The sequence below is a fragment of the Bos javanicus genome, chromosome 1 (assembly GCF_032452875.1).
Source record: "Bos javanicus breed banteng chromosome 1, ARS-OSU_banteng_1.0, whole genome shotgun sequence".
In the NCBI taxonomy this organism is placed as follows: Eukaryota; Metazoa; Chordata; class Mammalia; order Artiodactyla; family Bovidae; genus Bos; species Bos javanicus.
The window spans coordinates 53,991,098-54,005,268 of NC_083868.1; the positions used below are offsets into that span (position 1 = coordinate 53,991,098).

General features: G+C 40.0%; 1 protein-coding gene across 1 annotated transcript in view; it reads right to left on the reverse strand.

Annotated features, from left to right (window-relative positions):
* Positions 1-863: 863 nt before the first annotated feature.
* The window catches only part of GUCA1C (guanylate cyclase activator 1C), a 39,635-nt gene continuing 26,327 nt past the window's right edge, over positions 864-14,171 (reverse strand). Inside the window, 6 exon segments of the mRNA XM_061427090.1 lie at positions 864-1,182; positions 1,185-1,343; positions 10,603-10,627; positions 10,629-10,685; positions 11,921-12,118; positions 13,789-13,820. Coding sequence (XP_061283074.1) covers positions 1,048-1,182; positions 1,185-1,343; positions 10,603-10,627; positions 10,629-10,685; positions 11,921-12,118; positions 13,789-13,820 — 606 coding nt within the window. The 3' untranslated portion in view covers positions 864-1,047.

The following is a 14,171-nucleotide window of genomic DNA, read 5'->3' on the forward strand; positions in this document are numbered from 1 at the left end:
CTTCATCAATTTGTTTACCTAAGTCTTCCTACCTCCATTTATACTTCATTTCTATTGCCGTGTGTGCCTCATCTATCCCTCTCTATACTTGATCCACATCTGCAACTACAGGGAGACAGGGACAGTTCACTCTTTGTGTGTTTTTAACCCAAATTTGAATATGAAAGAGTAATTAGGAAGTTTTTAACGTAAAGACAGCTCACATCTGCTCTTCAACCTCCACTGTTTGCATAGCCTGGCATTGACAGAGGTACTAATAGGCCTGTGATATAGAACCAAAACTTTAAAAGTTCTAACCCATCAAGAAATCTCATTCATCATTTCATTTTTGGGGAAAGGATATAAAAAATGAAATGTCAGAGCTATAATGTCAGGACCATTTAAAATGTCAAGTGCTTGTTGTTGCATAGCCTGGCTGTCTGCTGTTCTGATCAAGCCTCCAACTGGCATAATAATTACAGATGATGCATCAAATTTTCATGCACAACTGGACCCAGATTTATAATAAATCAGATGGAAACATTCTCATTGCCCAGTTGGAAATTTTCTCCTTTCACTACATAGTTTAAGACTTTTCCTTTGGAGCAGAACATTATTACTGATTCAAGACAGTGTTCAGGGTAAGGAAGAAGAAAGAAGGGCAGAAAAAAAAGTTTTTCAACAGACCAGAACTCAGTCATTTATAATATACGGATGAAACAAGAGCCAAGAGGCAGCAAATACATATGTCAAATGCGTGTTTAATCTAAGAATGTTAAATTGTTGAGACACTGTCTGAATAATAATCCAGTTCTATAAGATGCAGACTACTTTAGGTGGGCAAGAAAACATACATGCAAGCTCCAGTTTGCACTGATAGCCATGGAGGCAATCCTTCAGTTTAATCATGTTCTAACATGTGGACCGAGGACTGATGCATAAACAGAAGCAGCAGTGCTTCTTTTTAGAATCTTTATGAGAGTTCTCTGTGGAACTTAAGCGGGGTATTCATAAGTGGTTACCAATGATAATAAAAACATGTAATCAATAGCAGGTACATGCAGAAAATCACATTTCTTCTCCACTGAGAGTTTTCAATCCACCGAAAGCTGAGTGCTTTGCTTTGCATCCATTCCACAGCTTCTCAACTTTCACTGTCCCTACACCATTCTTGTCAATTGGTTTAGAAGAAGCCTTTCTCCAGTGTCTGGCTATTTCCCACCACAGATTACTTTCAGTACATTGGAAAAGTCAAAGCTCTTGGAAACAATTTCCAGAGGGCCCTGATCTTTTTCCATGCCATTGATAAATCCTTCCAAAGTCATTTCTCTCAGAAAATAAGAACAATTAGCAAAATGCTTTGTCTACACCACTCACTAACATACAATATATTCACTGGCATTTTTATTGGTATTCTTAGATCCTTTCATCTCTGACTCTTAATTCCTTGAATACCCTTCCATAGAAAGCATTCAATGCTAGGGTTGTTAGGTGAAAATACAGGTGACAATCTCTTTTCAAGTTGAGAACATCAGGTAGTATATAATACCTGTGTTCACACATAAATTTTTAACATCTCTATACAGTATTGATTATTTGACCTTCAATCCGGAAGAATGGCAATGCCAAAGAATGTTCAAACTACTGCACTACCGCACAATTGCACTCACCTCACATGCTAGCAAAGTAATGCTCAAAATTCTCCAAGCCAGGCTTCAGCAATACACGAACCATAAACACCCAGATGTTCAAGCTGGTTTTAGAAAAGGCAGAGGAACCAGAGATTAAATTGCCAACATCCGCTGGATCATCAAAAAAGCAAGAGAATTCCAGAAAAACATCTCTTTCTGCCTTATTGACTATGCCAAAGCCTTTGATTCTGTGGATCACAATAAACTGTGGAAAATTCTGAAAGAGATGGGAATATTAGACCATCTGACCTGCCTCTTGAGAAATCTGTATGCAGGTCAGGAAGCAACAGTTAGAACTGGACATGGAACAACAGACTGGTTCCAAATAGGAAAAGGAGTACATCAAGGCTGTACATTGTCACCCTGCTTATTTAACTTCTATGCAGAGTACATCACGAGAAATGCTGGGCTGGAAGAAGCACAAGCTGGAATCAAGATTGCCGGGAGAAATATCAATAACCTCAGATATGCAGATGACACCACCCTTATGGTAGACAGTGAAGAAGAACTGAAGAGTCTCTTGATGAAAGTGAGAGAGGAGAGTGAAAAAGTTGGCTGAAAGCTCAACATTCAGAAAACGAAGATCATGGCAATCCGGTCCCATCACTTCATGGCAAATAGATGGGGAAACAGTGGACACAGTGCCAGACTTTATTTTTGGGGCTCCAAAATCACTGCAGATGGTGACTGCATCCATGAAATTAAAAAACGCTTACTGCTTGGAAGGAAAGTTATGACCAACCTAGATAGCATGTTAAAAAGCAGAGACTTTACTTGGCCAACAAAGGTCCATCTAGTCAAGGCTATGGTTTTTCCAGTGGTCATGTATGGATATGAGAGTTTGACTGTAAAGAAAGCTGAGCACCAAAGAATTGATGCTTTTGAAGTGTGGTGTTGGAGAAGACTCTTGAGAGTCCCTTGGACTGCAAGGAGATACAATCAATCCATCCCAAAGGAGATCAGTCCTGGGTGTTCATTGGAAGGACTGATGTTGAAGCTGAGACTCCAATACTCTGGCCACCTGATGTGAAGGGTCATTGGAAAAGGCCCTGATGCTGGGAAAGATTGAGGGCGGGAGGAGAAGGGGACGACAGAAGATGAGATGGTTGGATGGTATCACCGACTCAATGGACATGAGTTTGGGTGGACTCCCGGAGTTGGTGATGGACAGGCAGGTCTGGCGTGCTGCAGTCCATGGGGTCACAAAGAGTCAGACACGACTGAGTGACTAACGTGAACTGAACTGAATCTTGAACATATGGCCAAGTCATAGTGGCATGAAAACTGCTGATTTCTAAGATCAGAAGGAAATGACTGTTCGCAAGGCTGTTTTTAACGTTCTTCTCCCTGAGGAAATGACTTCAAGGATATCCAAAGCTGTACAGAAGGGTAAACATTTATTCATTCACCAGTTTTGTAGTTCTCTCCTTTTCTGATTTTGTATTTCTCATTGTGTCACCTTGACTTAAGCCTTAGGTCTACACTGACCAGCTTTTCCAGTTAGCTACAAAACTATTGATTTATACCCATGTGTACCAGCTGCTGTGTTTTCCACCACCTTCAGCCCACAAGACAAACTTTTCAACGTTGGACTGTGGGGGACGGAGGAGGGGTTCTCTGTCGACTTAAGTCATTTGGATTATACTAATGGGTATGTTCAGGTTGAAAAGCACAGATAAATTTTCAAATCTCAAGGAGATTGTACTTTAGAGTGTGTGTCTTGGTGGGAGGTCAGTCAAAGTCAAGTGAAGTTACATTGAGTAGCTTACTAGGGAATATGCACCTGAGGCAGAAAGTCAGCAGGAATCGAAAGCATGTGTTTAACTGTTCAGTTCAGTTGCTCAGTTGTGTCCGACTCTGTGCGACCCCATGGACCGCAGCATGCCAGGCCTCTCTGTCCATCACCAACTGTACCTGTCCTTTAATGGACGAAGACAAATATCTAATGACCACAATTGTGGCTCAAATACAAACAAGTATAAATCACATTTTTATAATATCCTTTCCTTTTGGTTTCCATGGCAAAATAAGATTTCTTTAAAGAGAGAAATCTAATCTTTGTTCCTTTATGTTTTCTTATGCCAAAGAAGTCTGTGCAAAATCCCAGTAACAGCAGATAGGATCAGAATTCCCTATGTATCCCAGGAAAGTGCAACTGTGGAACAAACCAAAGAAAAGGAAGGAAATCTGAAACTCCAAAGGAGAAGTAAGTGTGCAGTGGGGAAGTCACATGCTGTAGTGGTCGTAGGGCAGGGGGCCATAAATAAGAATGTCTCCTTTGCAAAGGGAAAACACAGCTGCTAGGTTTACAACCCAAAAGGCTTTTCAGATTTCTAGGGGCTCAGTATGACCACAAGAGAGGTGGGAGTGGAGATCGGGAGCTGAAATCTGTTTTGACCACTCAGCTGTAACAACACTTCTCCATTATCATGGTAGGCCATAGAAGAAGCCATGAGGTCACAAAGTCGAACAAGACTGAGCAACTAAACACAGGATATAGTAACATATGTTCAAAAGCCATGCAAGTTGTGGAAATGAGAAAAAAGATGAAATACTTATGGAATTTTAAAAATTTGCAATGTAACTGACATATTACCTTAAGGGGTGCAATATAACTTGATGTAACAAAGTAAGTTTAGTCAATATCTATCACCTTACATAGTTACAATTTTTCTTGTCACAACTTATAAGATTTACTCTTAAGACGGAATTTTTCACTGCTGTTATGCTTTTCAAAATACCTATGAATTCTGCATATTTGCTTTTTTCATGTTATCTAACCCACTTACCAAAAACATTCTCCCTTCCAAATTAAGCCAACCTCTACCAAAAGAAACTTAAATAATATTTACTATTTCTAACATACTTATTTTGAAGTTTTCCTCACTCTTTTCCTCCTAAGACTGAGCATTCAAACATTCACCAAGCCTTACTACAGTTGCCATTTCCTCCACGGCATGGCTTCACCAGCATGGCCAACCAGGGCTGCAAAGATGGGAGGTGCTCACAAAACCTCAGCTGATGAATTGCTTTCCTTTAATCTGATATTCTTAAACATTACTTCCTGGTCCTCTTTGATTTGTCTGTGGATTTATGCCCAAACAAAGTAAAAAGATGGATCTGTGTCTCCCTGGAAAGGATTGCCTGTGCAGGTCCAGAAATTTCCTATCAAAAGATCAACCAGTCATGAGTCTAAGTTGATGAGAAATGACCAAGCCAGAGCTCATGGGACCCAGGACCTAAATTAAAGCTTTGAGATTTTATTTTTTGTTTTCTATTTAGAAACACATTAATCTTTGTGGCATATAATTCAGAAATTGCACAATTTTATATATTGAAATATACATAATACACAGAATGTATAGCCACATTATATAGGGCTGTTTGGGACCCTGAAGGTGAGTTTTATGGGTGCTTTTCCATCATCACTCATGACCAGGTTCAGTGGTTTTATTGGCGATAGGACAGTGACCCATGAATATTTAGTCTTGTTTCTGGAATCCCGTTGTTTTGCTGGTATTTCTGGATCATGTCTTTCTTCCCATTAATATCTTAAGTGTCTATAAGCCCAAAACTGCATCTTCCTTCCAAAATATCAAAATGTACTGAGTATGCCCCCATTAGCATTTTTTTTTTTCCTCTAAAGAAGTCAGGTTGGTTAGAAAAGAAACCAACCAGTGTCAAGGAATTGCTTTTCAATTCTTTCTAATAAGAACATGAAATTTTGTGCTGGGGCTGGGAAATTAGCAAAGATGGAACTGCAGTCTCAGGAGGTGAGAAAAAGTGACACAAGTTCTGTAATCGTTAGCAAGGTGGCACTAGAAGCGTTTAGTAGTATTTTATAGCTGAGTGTTATAAAAAAGCTGCAATTTTTTCTCTCATATAAAGAAACTTGATTTCCCTATTATTTCCTGGTAGTTCCCAGTTTCCCAGTTTGCTTCCAGTGTTCCAGTCTAGAAACTGGTCTTTCTGGTTAGTCACTCAATAAAAGGTCTTCATGTTCCTGTTTTCGTTTACCCCAAATTACCTCCTTACTAACCACCCTCTCATTTTCTCTTTGGCTTCATTCTGTTTCTTTTCACTTTCACAGTTTATTATTAGCCACTTAAGTCTCCTTTATCCCTGGGCTATTTGGTACTTTGTTGTCTGGACAGTTTCTGCACTTGTGGTTGTGAACAAGTGTCTATAAATCTTCCTAAATCATGTCAAGAATGAGTCCTAAGAGGCACATGGTAACATGCCGATTGCTATTCTTCCTGAAGTAAGGGCTGCAGAATTCCATGCTTGATCATTTATCCTGGGACATCTTGCTGTCCCTTCTGTTTTCATTCTTCAGTGATATTGAATATTGAGCTTCGATTTTCCGTCTTTGTGATTCTCTTCAAAATCTCCTTTCCTAGATGCTTTTGTTCATAATATAAGAATAAGCTAACTTGTTGAGTAATAGCAATGATACATACTCATGGTAAAAAACAACAACAGCACTACAGAGAAGTGTAATGAAAGAAAGAATCCACCGTTAACCTCTCTCTGTGCCTCACGTCTATTAATACTTTCCATTGGCAATTAAGTTCTAATAGATCTGTATTTGTATCTTATGACATTTGTAATGCATATTTGGGCTTCCCAGGTGGCTCAACTATAAAGAATCCGCCTGCCATGCAGGAGACTCTGGTTCAATCCCTGGGTTGGGAAGATCCCCTGGAGAAGAAAATGGCAACCCATTCCAATATTCTTGCCTAGAGAATTCCATGGACAGAGGAGCCTGACGGGCTACAGTTCATGGGTTGCAAAAGAGTTGGGTACAACTTAGTGACTAAACAAACCCATTTTCATATATGTTCATTTCCAAACTAGTCTCTTAGATGCCTTTCTTCCTACAGATAGCAATGCATACTGTGCTTACTTGTTCTTTATTTCTTCCTTTGTTTTCCATGACATCTTATCAGATTCTCATTATACAACTATTTATGGAGAACCTATTATGTGCCAGAAAGTGTGAGAGCACAAGAAACACCAAAGTACATAAAAAACCAGAAATACTTCTTGCCCTCATGGAGCTGATAGCTCTTTGTTTCTTTATTTTCTTAGCACTAAACCTATACCTCTCTTTTGATATAACTTTGATTTGCTAACTACCATGATAATTATGTCTGGAATTAAAAGTATCTATTCTGCATTTTTCTGTTCCAGCAGAATTGATGTTGGTCATCCTTTTGCAATTTTCAGTCAAATTGGGATTTTTCATATAAATCCCTGAAGTTTTCTTTTTCTTTTTTTTTGGTTGCATCTGAGTGTGCTGGAGTCTTCTTATCTTTGGCCTCAATATACATTGGATCAGATACAAATTCTGTGTTTGTTGCTTTTTATTTTGAGAAATCAGAAAATGATATGTTGGGACATGGTTAACACTATTCTGCTACATTTAAACATCTCCATTTATACCAACACCAATGTTTTTATAACAATGATAACAATAAAAGTTTTATTTGAGGTATATATAACTTATAAAAATGTGAATAGATATTTTCATCTGTGACACTCATTTCCCCTTTAGGTCTGAGTGAAGCCCTGTATCCTCCTCTGTCAAATTCTGGAAAAATCCTTTTATACTTCAACAAATATCAACCATATATGTCTTCATTACTTTCTCTTCCTTGTCCTTTGGTGCACTGGGCTGTCGTTGTACAACAATTTTAGCACTTTTATCTTGATGCATGGAATGGCCCAGCTCTCCCTTGAGATGATACAACCACCTCCAATAATTTCCAAATAAAAGCAAATTCTATCAATTTTAATTCTGTATATGCATTTGCCAAGAAAGAGTGGTTCATTGTTATTATAAAGTGTGACTAGTTTGGTATCTTCATTTTATAAAAGCCAATGATATTTAAGATATGAGTTTTTATATCAGAGTACATGATGTTATTAATTCTGTAAGCTGTTCCAGAAACCATAAAGTATCCCCTTTTTTCTGAGTTATTCAGTTCAGTTCAGTTTAGTCTCTCAGTCATGTCTGACTCTTTGTGACACCATGAATCGCAGCACTCCAGGCCTCCCTGTCCATCACCAACTCCCGGAGTTCACTCAGACTCACGTCCATCGAGTCAGTGATGCCATCCAGCCATCTCATCCTCTGTCATCCCCTTCTCCTCCTGCCCCCAATCCCTCCCAGCATCAGAGTCTTTTCCAATGAGTCAACTCTTAGTGTCAGGTGGCCAAAGTATTGGATTTTCAGCTTCAGCATCATTCCTTCCAATGAACACCCAGGACTGATCTCCTTTAGAATGGACTGGTTGGATCTCCTTGCAGTCCAAGGGATTCTCAAGAGTCTTCTCCAACACCGCAATTCAAAAGCATCAATTCTTCGGTGCTCAGCCTTCTTCACAGTCCAACTCTCACATCCATACATGACCACTGGAAAAACCATAGCCTTGACTAGATGGACCTTTGTTGGCAAAGTAATGTCTCTGCTTTTGAATATGCTATCTAGGTTGGTCATAACTTTCCTTCCAAGGAGTAAGCATCTTTTAATTTCATGGCTGCAGTCACCATCTGCAGTGATATTGGAGCCCAAAAAAATAAAGTCTGACTCTGTTTCCACTGTTTCCCCATCTATTTCCCATGAAGTGATCTGAGTTATCACTACAGGTCAAAAATCCCAGTTCCCTAATTGCAGGTGAACTCAGTTATTCCTGAGCCCAACATCTTCTCTCGTCTAGATTTACATTGTTTTTCAACTCAACTCTATTTCTAGGCCCTTTCCAACCACACTTCCCATTTTACCGTTTCTTTGTTCTTTAGGAGATTACATAAATGTAAATGACTCCTGCATAATTTTCTGTTTTCTGGAACATGTTATCTGTCTCTTCAAACGGAGCCTCTTCATAAGGATACCACCATCCTCTCATACTTCTCTATGGGAAGTCACTTTTTCCTAGACCCCTTCCACCCCTCACCAGCACTACAAGCAGGAGTTGTGGATATTTTCAAACGTTCTTGATCTGTCCTTTTGAAATTCACTTATGATGCTAAGTCTTAAGTATTCATGATGGTCCATCTACTTTCAGAACACTCACCCTTTGATCAACAATTTTGACCCTGAGTTGAATGGTTTATCCTTCTCTACTCCAGTCCCTGCCACCCTGCAGCACCTCTAGGATTAAAGTCTAAAACAAAAAACAATCTCCAGCATTTCTCTTGCTTGATGATTACCATTTCAGGTACATATTTCAAATCAAGTTTTGCACTGGCCTCATCAGGTCCTCCGCTTTCCATTTTTCTGGTTCTTTTCTAACTTCACTTAGCCTCCTCAGCAACTCTGGGCAATCTGAAATTGTTCCTTGCAGCTTTCACATGTACTGACTTACTTTATTCTCCATCTATGTAGACTTATATAAAGTGATGACACCAAGTAGCTTTGATCTTAGTAAACCAGTAAGTCAGCATACTCACTTGAGACTAAGAGGTAGATGCGGGACTGGGTCCTTAAGAGGAAGCTCTTTGCTCTTGATATATTTTCAAGTTGTTTTTCTGAGAATTATACTCTTGCCCAAATGTTTGGATTGCTCATGGCGGTGCTTTCATTTGAACTCTCTCCCAGCTTCCTCCTCATGTCCTGCAGAGTAGTAAGCAGCCACGTTTGACTAAGCAAACTGCTACGTTCAACATGAGCCTCTACTGCCCTCCAGTGTTCACTACAAGTGATCCGTGATGGGTAGGTTGATTCTGTGGAATGATGCCAAACATGGTTTTCAATCCCTTATATCTGTTCCCTCCCTTGATCCCCTTTTAACATCTCTTACTAATTTTCCACAATTCCAAACTTACTTTTTCAAGATCATCCCTTGATTGAATCCATTTGGTGTAATCCCCCTCCCTTCTCTTGGAATGTCTGTGTTGTGTCTTCTTGTTCCTGCCTCTGAAGAAATGCAACATTTCTGAGATAAAGAGGAAACCAGGTTTTAGGGCAGAACGAACAGACGAACAAGTGAGCAGACAGTAGAAATACGGAGAGAGCAGAAATGGAGGCAACTGTGGACAACTCTTTCCAGAAGTGTATCGTCAAGGAGAAGGAAAAATCTGATAGAAGATGGCATAATTGAAGTTAGGAGGGAAAACTTAAGTTTATTCGTAATTTGATGAGAAGCTTCCAGTAAAAAGAAATTCAGCCTTAAAACATACCCACAAACAAACAGCAGAGAGTCCTTCATCCCCTACTCTCCCACTTTTCCCCCTTTTTATTTCCCTTCACCCTTTATATATACAAAGTGTCAGTCACTGTGCATTGAATATAAGTATGGTCAATATGGGCCTCCTTGGTGGCTCAGATGGTAAAGAATCTTCCTGCAAAGTGGGAGACCCAGGTTCAATCCTTGGGTTGGGAAGATTCCCTGGAGAGGAGCATGGCAACTCATTCCAGTATTCTTGCCTGGAGAATCCCATGGACAGAGGAACCTGGCGAGCTACAGTCCATGGGGTCAGTATATATTCAGTCAAATTGTATCAGCTGCAGAACATTGCACTGGTCAATTTGTGAAACCCAAGTGTTGAAGCTGAAACTCCAATACTTTGGCCACCTGATGTGAAGAGCTGACTCATTTGAAAAGACCCAGATGCTGGGAAAGATTGAGGGCAGGAAAAGGGGATGACAGAGGATGAGATGTTTGGATGGCATCACCGACTCCATGGACATGGGTTTGAGTAGACTCTGGCAGTTGGTGATGGACAGGGAGGCCTGGCGTGCTGTGGTTCATGAGGTTGCAAAGAGTCGGACACAACTGAGTGACTGAACTGAACTGAAGTGATATCACAAGTACATTTTCTTGAAAGGTTCATGGTTTTGTCTAAATCATCTATCTCCTACACAATAAGGAAAGTGAGCCTGAGGTGAAGGGCTATTTTATCACTGTTTACATCTCTTACAAAACACCAATGTGTTAAACTCTTCAGGACTCAGTTTGCTGGTGGTTGAAGGCTTGCACCTTCTGCAAACTAAATCTAAGCTCAACTTTTCTGGAAGCAAATTCATTTTGCAACATTTCTTACCTCAGTGTGACAGAATTGAGGGAATTGTTTATTTCAGGTTTGCTATCCAACCTGTTTTCAGTTCAAAAACAAATAAAAAGATTGTATGTCAGTTCTGGGTAATGAGACTTGGAACTTAAATGAACTGAGTTTAGTCTAAGGTATTATTTTACACAGAACAAAGGGATCCATTCAACATATTAAGTAACAAAAGATACTAACAGCCCACTGGAGAAAATATCACAGTGGTTTTGGACCCAGAAAAGACAGTTTTCTCAAGTTTTAGACTTATCTTTGATCTTATGATGAACATAAAAGGGTGTTCTATAAGCATCTAATGCTTTCTCTCTGGCTTCTGCCACTGGTGTGTTTGCTTTTTTGTGCCCTTTTGCAGAGCTATCAACTGGGAAGACAGACATGCATGCCTTGGAAGGATCCTGAATTTCTCTCAGTCTGCCAGCAACTTTTCATCATAAAAGCTGTCAGGGGACATAAGGAAAAAGACATTTCCAGATTTCCTAGAGGGATGATTTAACCACTCTCCCCGCCCCCATTCTTGCCCCAAGTGACTAAATTAAATGACCCATATTGGATGTAGAAATTAAGAAAATGAGAGAATGGATCAGTCATGTGGGAATTCGAACGTAACTATCTTGATTGAACAGGAGAATCTTTAGAAAAACTGTTGGCAACATTTCAGTTTGTCACATAGGACTCTCTCTTGTTGCTTCCCAAACATTACTAATCTTAAATCCTAGGAATAATCACAGTTAACGGTGGCAAAGCACCACTCTTGGCCTTAGCAAGCCGAGATCTCAGTTAAATAATACTTAGTGCAATGATTAAGATACATGTAGTTAGTCTCCTATTAGATGAAAGTTTAGGATTTCTCAGTTGTCTTGACAGAGACCCCAGAAGCCTCAAAACTTTGGCGAGACATCCAGTATTCCCACATCCTGAAGTGATATTCGACTGCATGTGTAAGTCACAGTGAGAGATGATGAGATTTTTAGAATTTGTCCATCACCCAACTCCAGGCAACATAAGTGGGGATGAAGGATTGACTGGAAGATTAAGGCCTAAGGGGATAATAATTTGGAGGGAGTTGTCGGGTGCCTCGTGTTTTCCCTCTTCTTTGAGGAGAAGCATGGCGGGGTGGGGAGGCAAAGAGGCATGGTTTGTTTTCTTTCCTTCCTCCTTTAGTACATCTGTTTCTCCCCCACCTTGCTAAGCCCTTTCTCTGACCTCTCCGAGTGTGAGCAGGAGGGAGGAGGAGATAAAGGGAGAGTAAGAGAGCCTTGATTTGGCAGATACCATCATGATCACGGTTGCAGAGCTCTCTGGATAGCAGACGTTTAAAGCCCATTCCTTCTCTGAAGCCTCCCACCCCCTGTTCATTACTGAGATTCTCCTGCAACTTCCTAGATGTGAAATCATGCACTTTGATTACAGCCTTTGAGACTGTTTCTTTAGAAACCCAATTCTAAACATCTGCATCACTGACATTTTGGACTCGACAATTCTTTCTTGTCCTGTGCCATCCTATGCGTGGTAGAATGTCTAACAGCATCCCTGGGCTCTAACAATAGACAGCAGTTGCACCACACCCTCCCCCATTCTCCAGTTGAGAATCAATTGTCTCCAGACTTTGCCAGCTGTCCCCTGAGGGAGGAGAGTAAAATCGCTCCTGGCTGAGAACCACTCTCCACCTCTCTTCTCCTGAGGATTCCTCACTTCTCCAAGTGACTCAGCTGGACAAGATCCAAGAAAGCTCTTTACCAGCTTCCTCTCTCAGTGGCCCATATCTGATCCAAGGAAACACTCAAGCATTTTTGGTCCCAGCAGATTCCAGGAATGCAGACATATCCTGAACTTTACCCCAAGACTCTGTTGCCATGGTCTGCTTCTTTAGATTTCTCAGGTATGACTGGAACAGTGTGTTCCCTAAACTCCAGGGCACATCCACACCTTAAATGGTGTCCTTAGAACCTCATGCAATTGACATGAGGGCTCTTACATGAGAAATCCTCTTCAGTAATCCTTCTCCCAAGCCCTCATCTTGACCATTTTATACCCTTGAATTGTGATTAAGATGTAACTACTTCCTTTGTAACTGCTTCCTTAACGACTAGTAAATTCTGTCTATACTAGTACTTCCTTCAAATCTTAATGATACCTGGGCTGAATTTCATTTTAACATCTTACTATGTATTGACAAAAATTACGCAGTATGTATTACTCCTTACCTTTGTGTTTTTCTTCACTTGTAATTATGTAGAATGTTTGTTTATAGACCACTGATTTTTTATAATTATATATTTCATTGCATTAAAAGTTTTCCTCCTTTAGATTTTTTTAATGTGTATTTGAACTGTAGTGTTGGAGAAGACTCTTGAGAGTCCCTTGGACTGCAAGGACATCCAACCAGTCCATTCTGAAGGAGATCAGCCCTGGGATTTCTTTGGAAGGAATGATGCTAAAGCTGAAACTCCAGTACTTTGGCCACCTCATGTGAAGAGTTGACTCATTGAAAAAGACCCTGATGCTGGGAGGGATTGAGGGCAGGAGGAGAAGGGGATGACAGAGGATGAGATGGCTGGATGGCATCACTGACTCGATGGATGTGAGTCTGAGTGAACTCTGGGAGTTTGTGATGGACAGGGAGGCCTGGCGTGCTGCGATTCATGGGGTCGCAAAGAGTCGGACACGACTGAGTGACTGATGTGATCTGATCTGATCTGATTTTAAATGATTCTGTGATGTAAATCAGAACTTTTATCTTTGGCAAAATTGTTTTTCCTGACAAAAAGTAACTGACTCTAAAACTGAAGAGACATTTCAGTCTGTTATGCAGACCACATTTCCAGGAATGTTCTATCAATTTATGGTCCCTCCACAGTGCCTTTACCAGAATTACATCTTACTGTTTTTAACACTGTATTAATCAGAGACAAATAGCATCTAATTATTAATTTCTGCTCTGTGCTAATTATTTCAGTTTGCCTGTTTTCATTTTGTTCTTTCTAAACATTTTAGGGAAAAACTCAAATTAGCTATTTTTCTTTCCTTGGCTCACTAACTTAAGTTATACATTTCAACTAATGAAAATCTATGTAAACTTTCCTGTAAGATTTAGAACAACAACAAAAAGAGTTAATCCTTTAGCTCTTCCTAGTTCTTTTGCAAACTTGACCCCCTACCTCCCCTGGGAAAAAAAGTGGATCATGTGCAAAACTTTGCACTTGATTCTAAGAGGGACCAAGGATTCCTGAAGGCAATAGATCCATAGACCCCAGGGTACAAACCTCATGATTGGAGCACTGCTTTGAGGCACCCTAGTATTTGTATGCCGTATTATATACTTAGTGTTTTTTAAAATAGGTATATATTAAGATGTTATTTAAAAATTTATACTGGATTGGGCACTCTGTAGAACATTTTAGATTCCCAGTTTTGTATTGCAACATGTAATAA